We start from the raw sequence: 17,024 nt of genomic DNA on the forward strand, positions 1-17,024 counted from the left end.
ACAGAGACAACGGTTAAGGAGAAGTTCGGCAATTCTACCGCCCACACAGTCTGGATTAGAGCAGGTCAGATTGTGGACGTGTGCAGATGAATGGGTAGTTTCTAACCTGTAGGCCACATGGTCTGGATCCCAGAGATGACTGGAAAACTGATGGGAAAAGGTAGGAGGCAAGTGTTGGATGGATATTTAAGGATGAGCAGAGAGTGGGCTATACAGCTGCTCCACAGAGAGCATCACAGGAAGGAAAGGCCTGTAATGAGAGAACAAAGTGACCATGTCCTTTGCTTTCCCCAGTCACTGTAGCGCTCTCTCAGGAGGATCTACAAAGTGGCCACACTGTCTGAAACAGAGCCCTTGCATGAGTGACACAACCTTCTCATCGGAGCCAACCTTGTAGCTTTGCTGGATACGTTATTACTGCTGGGTATGTAACCAGCCAGCAGCATAAACCAACACTGGGTGTGGCATGTTTCTGTGGATGAACAAACCAGCTGCCTCAAGATAGTTTGATTGTATTGACCATTTCTTTGTGGAATGGAAGAAAGATATTTTCTTTCTTTCTTTCAGATTTATTTATTTATTATAGATGGTTATCATATTATAGATGTTTGTGAGCCACCACGTGGTTGCTGGGAATTGAACTCATGACCTCTGGGAGAGCAGACAGTGCTCTTAACAGCTGAGCCATCTCTCCAGCCCCAGAAAGGTATTTTCAATGAAATAGGTACATATTCTAGATCAGCATTTGCCTTCACTGCCTTCTAGAACACTCCTGTTAGTGCCACTCTCCACAAACTGACTCATTGCTGTCATTTTCATTGTATCCTGAACAACAGTGCCTTCTGATTAATAAACTGATCTTGTGTCAAAAGGAAAGTAGCAATCCGTTCATACCCATGGAATTCACTAACCGGACCACGTCTTCACTTCTAGGAAGCAGCTGCCCTCACGGAACAGTACAATGCTTATGGAGAAGCCTTGGTTGTTTCAGACAATATCCTGAGAGAGTTTGATGCTTACAGTTCACTCATTTGGTTGGTTGTTGAGAAAGGGTCTTATTCTGTAGCCCAGGCTAGCCTTTAACTCACAGTAGTAGCCCTTTTGATGCAGCCTCCTGAGTGATGGGATTATCTGTGCGAATCACCCCATGTGGGTGTGATGTTGTTAGCTGCCATGTGGGTGCTGGGAACTGAACCCAGGTCCTTTAGGAAGAACAGTCAGTGCTTTAAACCATTGAGCCATCTCTCTAGCCCCACTGCAACTGGATCTCATGGCAATATTTACTCAATTGAGGCTCCTTCCTCTCTGATGACTCTCTTTTATCAAGTTGACATAAAACTAGCCAGTACACTGAGGAAATATGAGATATCTACCAGTATCAACTAGGAGCCCACGAGCGACTACAGAAAGGAAGCTGCTGAACGCAGTTTCTTTATTTGATAGGTGTCTGCCTGCAACAGGTCAATAGAAAGCTGCAGAAGAGGGTCGCTTCTCTACCACCAACTTCTACCACTCTTCCTGCTTCTCTTTAAAGAGGTAATAAAATGAGGTCATTAGGGGGCTGGGGAGATGGCTCAGCAATTAAGAGCACTGATCTTCCACAGGACCCAGGTTCAATTCCCAACACCCACATGCTGGCTCACAATTGTCTGTAACTCCAGTTCCAGGGGACTTAACACCATCACACAAGCATACATGCAGGCAAAACACCAATACACATATAAATTATTTTTTAAAAAGATGTCATTAATATAGGCCCTAATCCAATGAATATAAGAAGAGACATAAGGCATAAGCGATCAAAAAAAAAAAAGATTAGGATAAAGGCACACACATACAAAGATGTGAAGTGGGACCTAGGTAGATGGTTATCTGCAAGCAATGAGGATAGGTCCCAGAAGAAACCAGCCCCGATGACACCCTTATCTTTTACTTGGAGCCTCCGGTATTATGGGAAAATACATTTCCATTGCATAAATCATTAATGATTCATTCATTAATTAAGTTGCATTCATTAATGCAACTTCTAATATATAACTTCTATACTCAACTAAATCAGTCTCTGTTTTGCAAACATGATGCCAACCAACGAAGCAAACTCCACATAAATCGATCTTTCAAGTGTTGTTTTCTCTAATCTTCAGTAACCCAGAGCCTTGCGCACGCTATGCGCGTGCCCCACTATTGAGCCATGCCCTTTCCAACCGTTCTGCTATACTTCATTTTGAGTTCCTGCTCTCAGAGGCTTGTAGCCCATTTCCCTCTTAATTACCCCAATTAATCTCTAATTCCCAACGTTAAAAAGATAGCGTTTCCCATTTCGGTTATTAGCTTATTAGCTCTTGTTGCTTAGTGAGTAATACATCAATAAGCAGTCCCCTCTTAGCAGGAGTTTTGCTTTCCCATTTCAATTACCCACAGACAATATAGCTCAAAATATTAAGGATTTCATAAATAATTAACTCATAAGTTTTTAGTTGCCATCCTGCTCTGCGTATTATGATGAAAATTTGCTTCACCCTGCTCTGTTCCAGCTGGGTGAACACCCCTTCAATATACCCCAACTTAGAGGCACACAGCTAGCGGTCTTCGCTTTAGATCAACTGTTAAGTACGCAGGGCCTGGACCGGGTCCTCTTTACTTAAGTCTGACGTTAAGCTATGCCGCCTCCAGCAGCTGACCCAAGTAAGGCAGAAGGCAGGGGCTGTGTGAAGGGATGGGTTTCTCATCTCCTCTTTCTTCAGGGGGCAGCTTTCCAGATGGCGATTCACTGACTGCCATGCTAAGGTCGCTTCTTGATGAGCGCGATGGCACGCAAACTCCGCTTGTGGGTTGGTTACTCGCTTAGACTAGCGAGGTGGGAGCAGAGCTTAAAGGACCAGCGGGGTGCCTTGTTAGGGTCTAGCACGAGCTGTGAGTGCCCCATCTGAAGCGCAGGCTGAAAGTACCAGGACCCGGGGGAGGCGGAGTCCAGGGCATTGGCAAGCTCGCGTGTCGTTAAGGAAGATTCTGAGCATCCGTTTTATAACAAGCCACTGCAGAGCCCCGTGAGGCTAAGAGAACGCCTCTGGAATTAAAGCACGATCGGACCCTGGTTTCGTCACGTTTGAAATTATGTAAGCTAGAGGCGAGGCACCGAACCTTTCCCGAGGTTCTGTCTCGCTTCCCCCCGCCAGATGGAGGGTGACAGTCCCCGCCGCGCTGAGCGCCCGCGCGCCCGCAGGCCCCTGCCGTCGCGCCCCTCTGGGTCTCCGTGCCGCGGCTCGGGAGCTCCCGGCGGCAGGCGGGCGGGCGGGCGGGCGGGCGGGTTGGGAGGGAAGGAGGCGGCGCCGCGAACTCGCCACGGGTGCTGCTGGGCCGCGCTCCCCGCGTTTGAAGTCTCCGGCGCGGCCGCTGGTTGGCCGGCGCGGGTCACGTGCGCGCGGGCAGGAGTTTCCCCCGACAGCTGGAGGCTGCGTGGGATCCGGCGGCCGTAGCGGCGGCGGCGGCGGCGGCGGCGGTGGCGGCTGCAGCTCGCGGCGCGGCCTTCCCCGCCCCCCTCGCCTCCGCGCTTCCGCCGGCCACTCACCTCGGCGCTGACACCACCGGCCGCGGCCTCGCGCGCGTCGGCAGCGAGCATGGGCGACAAGAAGAGCCCCACCAGGTACGGCGCCCGCCGGCGGGGGCGGCACGGTGTGTGTGTGTGTGTGTGTGTGTGTGTGTGTGCGTGTGGACCGGGGACGCGGGTGCGGCGCCGCGCGCGGCTGCCCACAATGGGCCGCGATGGCGGCCCGGGGTCAGCGGCCGCGCTCCCCTCCCCCGCGCGGCGCCCGGCGCGGGGGGCGGGGGTCGCGGGCCGGGCGGGGCGGGGCACGGGGCCGGGCGCGGCCCTGCCGCTGACCCCGCGCTGCGTCGTGTCCGGTTGTGTCCTGCAGGCCGAAGCGGCAGCCGAAGCCCGCCTCGGATGAGGGCTACTGGGACTGCAGCGTCTGCACCTTCCGGAACAGCGCCGAGGCCTTCAAGTGCATGATGTGCGATGTGCGGAAGGGCACCTCCACCCGGTGAGTCCCGCGCGCCCTCCCGCTCGCCCGCCCGCCCGCGGCCGGAGGTCCCCGGTTCCTCCCCCGCGCGACGCGGGACGGCGGGGCGGCTCGCCCGGCGGCGGCCGCGGTACGATGCGACCCTGCCCGGCCCGGGGCTTGCGGCGAGGGGGCGGCGGTGGCGGCGGCGGCGGCGGCGGCGGCGGCCGCTGCGGAGGATGGATTAATTGTTCAAGGGGGTCGCTGGCTGCTGCCGTTCTGTGCGTGGCCGGTGCAGTGCCCTCTCCCCGGCCAGGCACCGAGACGTTGGCCGCATTGTTGTGTTAGTGTGCGGGGAGGGGTGGGGGGTGGAATGGAGGAGAGGCCGCGATGTCATCCCACCCTCCGGGGTTGGGGCGGGGGAGCTGTCTGGTTGTAGGATCGTAATAGATTAAACTTTCTTAGTAAAGCATGTCCGGAAGGGTCAGGCCAAGGTTTTGCGTCTTGGTTTTTGTTCCGTTTCTGTGATATTTTACAATTAGGTAGTTAGTTGGGGGGCGACCCCAGGAACACATTTTTTTTTTCTTTTTTTAAACTCGATCATCTGAATATCGCTACACAAACGAGATTACGCGATCTTTGCCTGTTTCCAGCCCCAAACTTGTGGTACGGTAGGCATATAGTATTATAATTGTCTTAAAAAAACATTTAAAAGAATTAAATCTAGGAAATTCAAAGTCCGTGGCCTTCTTGATCTGTCTCCACTTGGTCATAGTTCCTTTGCAGGAAGGCAGCCTTTGAGTTCATGTCTTAGTGTCCTGTGATTGGTAGCAATATTTAGATAAGGTATTTATTTTGATAAAATGGAGCCTATTAAAATACACATTCCCACAGTAAGAGCACTGGGAAGTTTCTTGTTGCTTAAAAGATGGTCTATATAATTTTGACATATTCTTAATAGTCCAAGTTATTTCTAAAAATGAGGTTTCCTGCTTTTTTTGTTTTTGTTTTTTGTTTTTTCGATACAGGGTTTCTCTGTGTTATCTTGGCTGTTCTGGACTTGCTTTGTAGACCAGGCTGGCCTTGAACTGACAGTCCCAAGTGCTGGGATTGAAGGCGTGTGCCACCACGCCTGGCACAGTCTCCTGCTTTTTAAATGCAATTTGTAGAGTTTTATTAAAAATTTAAATGTAGGGACATGTCAGAATTGTATTGTTTCTATAGTACTGGTTGCTTTCGACATACTTGTAAGTCTCAATAGGCTTTTACTGTGAATTCTGATTTATATTAAGTACAATATTTTCAACATTTCTTTCTTCTTCTTCTTCTTTTTTTTTTTTTTTTCGAGACAGGGTTTCTCTGTGTAGCCTTGGCTGCCCTGGACTCACTTTATAGACCAGGCTGGCCTCGAATTCACAGAGATCCACTTGTCTTTGCCTCCCGAACCACACCCGGCTCAGCATTTCTTGATGTCTATTAAAAAGCAAGTTTTAAAATACCTTCTAAGTTCAAGGAAAGATTCTAAAAAGAGAAACCACTTGCTATTTTTGGACTCATGTTTTAAGTGTTTTGAAAAGCAGAGTGCATATGTCTGCATAAGGATGGAGGTGGCTTAGTGTATAGTGCGTGCGTGTGTGTGTGTGTGTGTGTGTGTGTGTGTGTGTACACGTGTATATTTGTAAAGAAGCAGTATGTATTGTGGGATTTTTTTTTTTTGAGGCAGGCGTTTGAAGTAGAGACAATTACTACAATCCTGATCTCTGCCTCTGTATTGCTACTTTTTTTGTTTTGTCTTTCCTCTGTTTTCTCTTACTACTAGAGAAACACTGGGGTTAGAAGAGCCTGTTTGTTTGCAGGGACAGCAAGGATGGGGGGTAGCTGGTGTCCTGCTCCACCGCAGGTCTTGGGGTTAGAGGAGCCCTGAGAAGTAGAGTAGGCGATGACACTGGGAAGAGAAGCGGCAGGCTGAGCGCGTGGCCTCTGCGAGGAGGACTGCAGCTCACAGGGGAGTGGGCCTGCTTTAAAAGAGGCTTGGGGCCACCTGGAGGCCCCTGGGTCTTGTAGATCCAATTTTTGGTGGTGGAAACATGGCTTGAGGAGGACTCAGAAGCATTGTCACTTGGCTTGAGACTGAAGAGGCTCTGGGCAGCTCAGCAGCAGTCTAAGGGACTCTGTTCCTAAAAGTAAGTGTCTGCACTGTGACCCTCTCAGCGTCTCCTTCCTCCCCTGAACTGTCTCTTCTCTCTTGACTTTGGCCCTAAGTTATCGATAGGAGCTCTGATTTCTCTGTTACCTGTTACCTTTTCTTTGCTTTTTCTGAAGTTGAACATGAAATCCATGTTTGGATAGAACAGTAGAACATTGGTAATAAGTAGATACTGGTGACGTGCAGAATATTTTCTTGTAGGCATGATGGGAAATAGGATGAGAGGACAATGGAACACAGATGGAGAGCAAAAGTTCAGTGGCTGAGAGAAATTATTCGCCCAGTTGACATGTTTATTAGCAGTTAAGAGTAATTTAAAGAATAGGGCTGCAAGAACCAAGGCTGGGAACAGAGCTGCAGGGCGGAGGGATATAGCTTGCTAATGACTTGTTTGTGCGACCACAGCCAGCATTGGGATCCCTTGGGTCACAACGACCTCTGAACTGAATCTTAGTTGTCAAATGTGAGGCCAAGCCTAAGTCATTCTAGAAGTCTGAAACTTTTTCTTTCTTAAGTCTCTATAGAAGGTGTGTTTATAGTGTCTCTTGAAAGATTTTACTGGAGTAGGATACATACTTACACACAGACACACACACACACACACAGACACACACACACACACACACACACACACACACACAGAGTTTAAAAACACCTGATTCAGATGCTTTATACTGGAACGGATGGTTACTTTCTTTGGCTGCATCTTTGGTTGGTTTTGTCCTTCAGATAATGGGGTTATATTCAGACCATGTACGTCATTGGGCATAGCTTCAATTCCTCAGTTAAAAAATTACATCCTATAAATTTATGCCATTTATATCATTGCATTTCATTTTGTATTTGATGCCTTTAGTTTTAATTTGATTAATCCTTTAAAAATCCTAGACTGTAAACAAGATAGTTAAAAGACCTTAAGTTTCAATATTGTGCTTTTATGTCCTTTGAGGCAGCATTGTGCTGGAGTTCAGACTAACCTTGAACATAAAGAATTCCTCAAGCCGGGCGTGGTGGCGCATGCCTTTAATCCCAGCACTCGGGAGGCAGAGGTAGGTGGATCGCTGTGAGTTCGAGGCCAGCCTGGTCTTCAAAGTGAGTCCAGGATGGCCAAGGCTACACAGAGAAACCCTGTCTCGAAAAACCAAAAAAAAAAAAAAAAAAGAATTCCTCTTGCCTTAGTCTCCTGAGTGCTGGGAGTATTGTAAAAACAAAACAAAAATATCACACACACACACACACACACACACACACACACACACACAGCCAAACAAAACCCCAAACAAACACACACTCACAAAAAACAAACCAAACAAAACCAAAAAACCCCCAAATCACTCCCCCTCTAATCCATCCAAGCCAAAACAATGATAACAACCTAGCAAAACCAGAATAGGCACCATTGTAACATTGTTAGAGGGCCTGCCCAGTCTCCTGTATAGCTGGCTTTTGTTTTAAAGTCAGTAAATATAATAAATAAAAGCATGCAAAGACTTTAGGAAATGAACTGTTCACTTTCGTAGAAAGGGAAGTGTTTAGCATTGCCTGTGAAGGTATTAATTGCTGGATGATTGAATTAAGATGAACATGTTCATGAGGGAATCGAAAATTACTGTCTTGCCTAAGTTCATTAGCAGGTAGATATAAATAAGTGTGATAATGCTGTTTGCTTTGGATTCAAACCGTAGTCTGAATGAGAGCTGGTCAGCCACCCTAGTCATGCAGGCATTCAAGCATGACAGGGAATGTAGCTTGCTAGGGTAGCTTTCTCCTTGTGTCATAGCTTGGGGGTATATAGTAAAGTACTAGTTTCTATGGTAGGCAAGAGTCTGGTAACAGGTTCGTGTCTCACACGAGCCATTTCAGCATCAGCATCATTTCTTTAGTGTCTGGTTGTACAAAACCTGACTTAGGTACTCACTATCGTGAGGAAATTTTGTTTCTTTGCTTTTGGTAGTGTTTTGTTTTTTGTTTGTTTGTTTGTTTGTTTTTTTGAGACAGGGTTTCTCTGGTAGCCTTGGCTGTCCTGGAACACACTCCGTAGACCAGGTTGGCCTTGATTTTATAGAGATCCACCTGTCGTGGGATTAAAGGCATGCACCACCACTGCCTGGCATTTGGTATTTTTTGTTGTTGTTAATGAGGAACACTATGGACTATATACAGTTTTACAAGTGAGGGTCGTTGGTTAAGAATACCAGGTGCGCTTCCAGAGGACCTGGATTGTCCCCAGCTTTCATGTGGCAGCTTACAGTTGTTTGTAACTCCGATCCTAGGGGCTCTGATGGCCTCTTCGTGTTATATAGACAAAGATGCAGGCAAACTACTCATACATATGAAATAAATAAATCAGTAAAAGTAAGTTCTTCATTTGAGGTGGGTTATGTGTTTAGTGTGAGCTGAAGAGATGACAGTGACCTAAAATGTGTGTATAGTTTATAGCTAACACAGTCATGGTTAGGATGTGGTAAATGGTAAAAGTGATTTCAGCTTTTATGAAGTAGGAATAAATTGTGAAGTCTACATTTTGAAGAAACCATAAAGCTACCAACTGTGACTTGGTGAAAGTCTTTACAGTATACCTGTTACCTGTCACAGTGGCTTTCTGTTAGTTGCGGTTTGGTACCAACTCTTCTAGACACTTGGTGTAGAAGTAAGAGAAGCCAAACAAGGCCATCGGATTGGGTTTTCTTTTGCAGCACGGTTCCCGACCGTCCGCCGCCTGAGGAGTACTTGTACTTGATATTTAGGGACTTGCTCTCAAGGGTTTACCCTCTGCTTATCAATGGTTAAAGAACTTGTACAAGTTCATTGTCTACAGGGACACTGTGAAAGGGGATAAGTGTTTGGCTAGTATCTAGTCGTGATTTTCAAAGTTTCAAAGGAGAAACCCTGGAGCTCTGAGCACTTTTGTAATAGTGAACCTGTGGTGCCCAAGTTGTTTTCACTTTTCACTGTTAACCATGTGAACAGTGCAGGGGCAGGGGCAGGGGCAAGGAAAAGTCTCCGTTTAGTGTGAGTCACGCAGAGGCACCACATGCCATTACTTTCAGTGTACCCTTTCTCACCAGCTAGTGAAAGTCCACCCCAGTGTCACCTCAGAGTGTCTTTGGTGAAGCAGGGTAGGAGGCTACTTTTGTTGCCTCTTTGCTGTTAGTAGTCACCACAGCGGGAAGTGCAGGCAGAGCACTCTGCTGAAGGCGAAGGGAGACACTTGGCTGCTTCTTGCTGTCTTCATTCTCAGGAAACAGCCTCCACTTGAAAGGCTACCTGGAGAACTATTTACAGACACTTTCTGAAAGTATGTGCAGTTGAGCCTGTCATTTCTGGGGAAAAAATGATGGCATTTTTATCAGTGATATAAATCAAGTGAAAACGGTATATTTTTAAAACCCATAATCACAACAGTGAGCTTTGGTGCTTCTGAATACTTGTCTTATTTTTGTGTGCACCCTTTTTCTTTCTGGTAAGGTTGGTGATGATATCAGTGAATGTAATTTCTGATATTTTCATGAAATGTCTCCACATTTGGAAGCTCTGTATTACTTAGTGAGCTATAATTTCCTTATAACCAATGCAGTGTGTGGTGTTAAAGAGCGTGCATGAATAATCAAAGTACAAAACAGGAAGGCTTTTAAGGAAATAACTTGAAAATTTAGCTGATGTGGCTTTAGGTTTTATATTGCAACTAAACTTTAAGAAACAGCTACTTGGAAAGAAGAATATCCACAATTATGTGAAAAAGCGACTGAGGCTGGGTGTGGTGGCGTGTGCTTGTAGCTCCAGTGCCTTGGAAGTAGACACAGAAACATTGCAAGGTTAGGGTCAGTCTGGGCTGCAAATTAAGACACTGTCTTTTTAAAAAGAAAAGAAAACCCTTTTTCTTTTTTACTATACCTATTGGAGTCTAGGTATATTTCATATTCTAGGACCAAGATAACATAGTGCAGGAAGTTAAATACATAAGTAGGTGTGACAGAATATACTTTGGTTGACCAGATGTGGGAAGCTTGCACAAAAGAAAAAAAAGTACTGTATACAAAATTATCTTTATTTTAGAAAATACAGAGGTTTCCCTAGGGAATATGTCATTTCATTAAAATGTGACATGTTTTAAAATGAACTAACAAATCTGCATTATCCATTTGTGTGGTTTCTGGACATGATAAAGCAAGTGCCTTGTCACTGAGCCCTGTCATAGATGAGAAAATATAAACAGAGGCTGAAGAAATGGCTCAGGTTAAGAGTGCTGGCTGCCCTTTCAGAGGATCATGGTTCAATTCTCAGGATCTAGCTCTAGTCCTAGAGAAATCTGATGACCTCCTCTGATCTCCTTGGGCTTTGCATGTGTATGATGCACTTACATGCATGCAAGCCTCATATACATAAAATAAAAGTAAAATTTCAAAAACCACATAAACATAGCTTTTAAGAGCACGAAGAGGAAACTTGTGTGAGTTGCTGGCCTGTTACAGTGTTACAGGCCTGGGGTTCTCTGCATGAGATAGGTTGACCTGAGCAGATACTCTTTGTCCTTACTTGTTTTTTTGTTTTTCGAGACAGAGTCTCTCTGTGTAGCCTTGACTGTCCCACAGTGGCTTTGTAGACCAGGCTGGCCTCAAACTCACAGCGATCCACCTGCCTCTGCCTCCTGAGCGCTGGGATTAAAGGCGTGTGTCACCACTACCTGGCTTCTTGGTCTGATAACTGATGATGCCTTTTTGATGAGATCTGTTGACTTAATGTCAGTCTTCTTTCAGTGTCATTCTCTTGGTCTTTGTTGGTAGCTTTTGTTTTCTAATTAAAATATTCCTTCTTTGATGCCATCAATACTCTTTATTTTTCTTAGTAAGTCTCTGAAATTAATTTTTGCCTGGTCATATCTGACTTTTCTGTATTCCTACCCTTGTGTGTGGCATGAATCTTTTCTATTACCTAAGCTGGAAACCACCATTTTCTCAGCTTTAACTCCAGCGTACTGTTGCTCCATATACAGTCTTCCACGGGTTGTGTCTCACATCCTTCTTCCAGTGCTGGAGTCACAATTCGGAAACCTGTGCCATTTCTTTCATGAGATATTAGATTACTAGATCTTTTTCTCAAAATGATGCACATATCTTTTTAACAAACCTACATAATCCTGGTCCTGGTATGCTTTTTAAAGAGTGGCCACTGAGTAAGTGAGGAGCAGCAGGGCATGGTGCTGAGGGTTCCTGTTGTCCCTGGGCAAGACTATTTCTATTTGCCTCAGATCGGGAGGCAGTGACAGACAAGGAACAATTCTGCCACGCACTGGCTTGGTGAGCCAGTGAGCTTAATTGGGTTACTTTCAAGCGGAACTTGTGTGGGAAAGATTAAGCTTTGTCACAGGTGGAAGCAATCTTGGCGGGCTTTACCCAACAAACATGCACCACTCAAGAAGAGTTTCCCTTCTACCACTTGTTTCTGTGTTTTTGTGGAGGAGAATGGGGTCGCGTGCGCCTTCTTAGATGCCTGTGCTTTCCTTCCAGTTAGGAAGTGTCTTGTGCAGCCACGTGACTTCAGAGTTCCTTAACATCCCCCTCTGTTCTCTAGGTCTTTCTTTTTTCTTGTGGTCCCCTTTCAACATAATCCCTGAGCCCAGTTGTAAAATTATTCAGGGCGGAGCATTGTGCTATTATCCTCAGGAAGAGTTAGGCTTATCCTCAGCACTTTGCTGGTTATGAGTCTCTGCAGCCGTCATTGACCCTACAGAATGAAGTTTCTCTGGCCAAAACCAACAGCAGTAATATTCCACGGGTATAAACATAGAAGGCAGTTTGGTGGTGTTTGGTAAATGAATATGTTGGAGAACAGAGTTCCTCAATATTCATCCATTCATTCAGCATCACATCCATTTAGAAAACAAAAACCAAAAACTTGACAGCAGTAACCTCCTCAGCCCCAGCCTCTTCTCCAGACTAGTAAGTAGTTTCTACTTATTAGGAGCAGGAAGGTAGTTGAGTGCACTCACGTCAGTCATGGCACTATTGCACCACCAGTTGGTGTGCTGACAGTTTTAACATGAAGGATACCCTGCTGAGTAAGACCACTGGCCCAGTTCTTCATCAGCCTTTGCAGCCTCTCTGTACTAAGAACCCGAGCTGGTAGGGACTGTGTTTTGAACTCAGCCTATCCCGATTTCTCCATGCCCGGCAACCAGAGTTCATGACGGCTTCAGTAATAGTCTTGCCGTTGACAGTAGCCTTCTTGGTTTGTGTGAGCCTCTGTGATTTCCCCAACCAGCTCTTGAAGAGGCAACCCACTCTTGCATCGGAATTTTCGTTCAGTAACCATATGGCTTCTTGAAGTGTGTGTTTTCTTTCCCTATCCATGCAAGGTACCATTATGCATATTCTTTAACCATTGTTTTAACATTCATAGCCACAGGCAGTTGCATGACTTTTTTCAGTCATCTTGCTGGGTGTTTGTTATTGGCACCTGATCCAGCCATAAACTGAAGAATTTCACAAGTGTCCCTGCCATGCTCTTTATGTGAACTGATTTTCTCATTCCTGTGTTTAGTTGCTCTTACATATTTTCAAGATGCTTTTTAAATCTGTGTAACATTCAGGTTAGCTTTATGCAATTGAAGGGAGGCAAGTGCAGTGGGTCTTCAGCCGCTGAGAAGACTCAAGACAGGAAGGAAGCAAGGTCCACGGCCGCGCCGAGCGGTCCATCAGTTGTTCGGGATAGAGCACTGCTTGTTTGTCTGTAGCCAAACACAGACATGGATGAGCAGCCTGTGTCTCGTGCATTCTCGACCCTCACCCCTTTCCTACTCTGCTTTTCCCCTGCTGAGATAAAACCGACCAGCCAAAGGCAGCTTGGGAAGAAAGGGATTATGTCTCACATATCATAGTGTATCACTGACGGAACCTGGAGGTAGGACCTGCAGCATGGGGGGCCGCTGCTTGCTGCTTGGCTCCCTCGGACCAGCTTTGCTTATATAACCCACGACTTCTGCCCGGGCATGGCACTCCCATAGTGGGCTGGGCCCTCTGATAATCTGTTAGTAGTTGAGAAATGCCACTCAGACTTGCCCACAGGCCGGGATGATAGAGCAATTCCTTAATTGAGGGTCCTTCCTCCCAGGTGTGTCAGGTTGGCTGCTGAAGCAACTGGCACTTCCTGTTTCCCACCCGCCAGGGGTGAGGTGGGGCTAGCTCCAGTGCCTCAGGAGGTGAGCTTTTGCTTGCCACAAAGGCTCTAAACTGTCAGCACTGCCACTACTTTATTAGCTACACCTCACTGTTGAAAGGTCCCAACCTGGGAGATCAGTTCATACTCCCTAAGGGTAGGGTACGTAGGATACTCTGAGGATAAACGCTCACTCCTGAGACAAGGTAAATCTCTCTGGTAGATAAACCTTTATGCTTTAAAGCTTCATTAAGCTTTTCAGAGGCTCACAAGTGCACATTTCCCCTAGAAACTAGCACAACACAGACCAGGCCATATATGCTTTTGAGTGGCGCCCACATGGTGGTTTACAAGCATCTGTAACGCCAGGACTAGAGAATCCACAGGTTTACCCTAGGGCTGTAAGGAGGAGGGATCATCTAGGCATGGCCTGGTATCAGAGTCAGAGCTGCAACCAGGTAGTCTGACTGCTGCTTGATCTTTTCCTTCCTTCCTTTGGTGGAGAGTTTCTAAAACTACCTTGCTGGGTGAGACTTCGCTAGCTTCCCTTTCCTTCAGGGTTAGCTAGGGTGCCATTACCCTTAGAGGGATGCTAACGGGGGAGTGTCAGGCTTTCACTGAGGGATTTTAAACCAAAGGTTCCATCTGAATCCTTGAATGAAACCTTGGTTTAAAATCATACTTCTCTTGAATTATTCCATTTAAAGCTTGTAATGAAATAGTATGTCGTTCTGATTCTTAAATAAAGTATTCACTTCACCAAGTATTTGTAGAACATTGGTAGTGCTTGGTTCTTAGCTTTTTATCCTTTTTATCGTTACATAAGCTGTTCTGTGCTCGACAGTCATCTGTCTTACGTGATTCTGTAGACATTTGATAATACTGCCTGCTTGAGGAGCTTGTAGGACTAGTGTAAGAGTTGACAGGCTCTCTCAGGAGCCTCCAGAATGCACGCTCGCTTCCTGGGACAGACTAGTTATGTTTGCTTGATGCTCTGCAGAGTGAAGACTGTCAGATGGTGGGAGGACTTGGTGTTTAAGTTCTTAACAAGTCGAGGTCACTGTTGTTTGCAGGCCCTTTTAGGATTTTCAGCTACGTTTAGAAGATTTTTGTAGCATTGCCCTAAAGAACTGAGAGGCAGTGTGTGGAATCTGCTAGAAGGAGGTCTTCCTGTTCCTGTTCTGTCTTTGGACTTGAGGCTCTAGTCTAATATGTTGGTGGTGGCAGTGTTGGTAGGGACATAGGTCAGGCCAATAGCTAGTTAATTTGAGATTAAAGTATCTGGAGGTCTGCGACCTTTTCTGTCTAGCAGAGGTAGAATTTAAACTACCCCCCCCCCCCATCTTAAGGATTTCTTCTTGTAATTTTCCTCCTATCCAGATGTAGCTGTCCATCTTGGCAACTTGTAACATAAAACATACTTCCTATAAGTAGGAACTAGTGAGCAGGACACAGGTGCAGCACACGGCCATATTTTAGATAAAGCAAGACCACTTGTTCGGGCTGTGCTTGACTTGTAGTCCTTTTTGGTTGTTTGTTTCTGTTTTTCGAGACAGAATTTCTTCGTGTATCTCTGGCTCCCACTCTGTTGACCTGTAGACCAGGCAGGCCTTGAACTCAGAGATCTGCCTGCCTCTGCCTCCCAGGTGCCGGGATGAAAGGCCTGCGCTCCCATGGCTAGCTCACATAGAGAATTTCTTGCCATTTAACAGAAGTTGCAGCAGGCCTCCTCAACCCGAAGGGGAGCACTCCGGCTCTGGCCAAGGTGACAATGGTCGCAGGCTCCTCGGAGGTTGCTGAGGCTTGTGGTAGCATGCATACTGTTTTTAATGTTTACATGCCTCTAGTAAATTTAGGACAAGCCAAAATACAGAGAACTCGAATTTTAGAGTTCTCTGCAGCCAAGGCTACACAGAGAGACCCTGTCTCAAAACAGAAACAAAAACAAAAACAAACAGAAAAGAGTGAGTAGTTCCTAATTCGATCGTTTCTCACGAATTGCTTCAGTGTTTTTATAATCTACCTTTCCTTAGCGCCTCCTCTTCCCTCCCGCCTACTTGTGAGTGCCGTAGGGGAGCCTGAGAGTGAGTTGTAGAGCAGTGTTGATTCAGAACATGGCTGCTCCGGCAAGAGATCACATCCAAAGAGCTTCTAGATCTCTGTGATCTGGCTGGAATACAGACACGCCTTTAATCCAGGAGACTAAAGCAAACAGATCTGAGTTCAAGGCCAGCCTGGTATAGAGCAAGTATCAGGTAAAGAAAAGCTTAGGTCCAGGCATGGTGGTACATGCCTTTAATTCCAAATGAAGGTAAAGTTAGTTTGTAGAAGGGAGCACCATGTTTGAAAGTGATGTCTAATTGAGTGGCAGAAAATCAGAGAAGATTTGACAGAATAGGATACACCCAACTCTCAGGCGAAGAGAGAGGAAAGGGAAGCTACTTAAGAGGCATTTTACAGAGAGAGGAGGCAGTTTTATCAGGACAGTAATAGAGAGACGGGTTGCAGAGAGAGAGAAAGAACAAGAACTCAGGTAAAGATGGAATAAGCCAGAATGAGAAGAATCCAGAAGATTAGAGCAGATTGCTGAGTTAGTTTGAGGTCAAGCAGAGCCTTTCTGTGTCAAGAGAGAAGCCAGATTAAATAAATCAGCTGGGAGAAGAGTTTGAGCCAGAACAGCTGAGTTGAACCAGCCAGGCCAGAGCTCAGAAAGAACAAGTAAGGGTGAGCTTATTAAGCAATGAGTCTCAGAGACTAAAACATTCTAGGCCTGGGTTAGATTGTACAGAGGCTCGAAGCTTCCAGAACTAGGCCTAGGTTAGCGGAAGGAGGCAGTAAGCCTCCCCGACAACAATTGAATAGGAGAATAAAAGTTACTTTTACAGTGAATGGATTTAAAAATATGTGAGTAAATAAATTTTCTAGTGTGTTGATATTGATAGTCATATTAGTATCTTGATCAGAACAGTAAGTGTAACATCTTACCATGTAGGAAGTGCTCCAGTAGCGTATGACGGTAAGCAGTGTGTGCTGAAGTGGTAAGTCGCTAATTTGAAAGCATTCTAGGCTAAAAGTGACGATTCCTTTTTGGAAGGCTTTTCGTTTTGTTTCACTGTACCTTCCTAAACCATTTTCTTCTTAAGGGAACCATGGTCCAAGAGTCACTCTTTGGCCTAAATCTCCATCTTGCCATTTGGTGATGTGTAAAACTGGTATCTGGCATAGTGTAGTAAATTTAGTATGTGTTGGTTATTAATGATTGCAGAGTGTTAATTGAAATTCTCACTGCATGTATGTATTTTACATAGGAGCTGAAAATGCTTAACTGAACTGTAGCGGCCTTTATTATGTATCTGATTCTCGTATTTCCTGGTTTCCACTTATTTTCTAAGGAACGTTTATTTAATTTCGTTCACTTTGAGTTACATGCGGTACATTTTATTTCCCTCATTTTACTAAGAAAGAACTTAGTTTTCTGTGGTTTTATTTTTAAGCACTTAAAATTTTTTTTCACCATCAATACCATATATGATTAAAATCAGTGCCTGTAGTTTTATTCTTTCTTTATCACACTTGCTTGGTGACTGTTGACTGCGGAGAGCCATGTAGGAGAAGTAATCACAGCCGTCGAGGCAGGAGTCAGCAGTGCTGTGGTGACTAGAGGC

The 17,024-nt window shown here is 45.8% G+C and overlaps 1 protein-coding gene across 1 annotated transcript in view; it reads left to right on the top strand.

The window, feature by feature from the left end:
• Positions 1 to 3,426: 3,426 nt before the first annotated feature.
• Positions 3,427 to 17,024, top strand: part of YAF2 (YY1 associated factor 2) — a 60,497-nt gene continuing 46,899 nt past the window's right edge. Inside the window, 2 exon segments of the mRNA XM_084750173.1 lie at positions 3,427 to 3,643; positions 3,915 to 4,040. Of these exon segments, the coding sequence (XP_084606299.1) occupies positions 3,618 to 3,643; positions 3,915 to 4,040 (152 nt within the window). The 5' untranslated portion in view covers positions 3,427 to 3,617.

The sequence above is a fragment of the Acomys minous genome (assembly GCF_964271855.1).
Source record: "Acomys minous genome assembly, chromosome: 12".
Lineage (NCBI taxonomy): Eukaryota > Metazoa > Chordata > Mammalia > Rodentia > Muridae > Acomys > Acomys minous.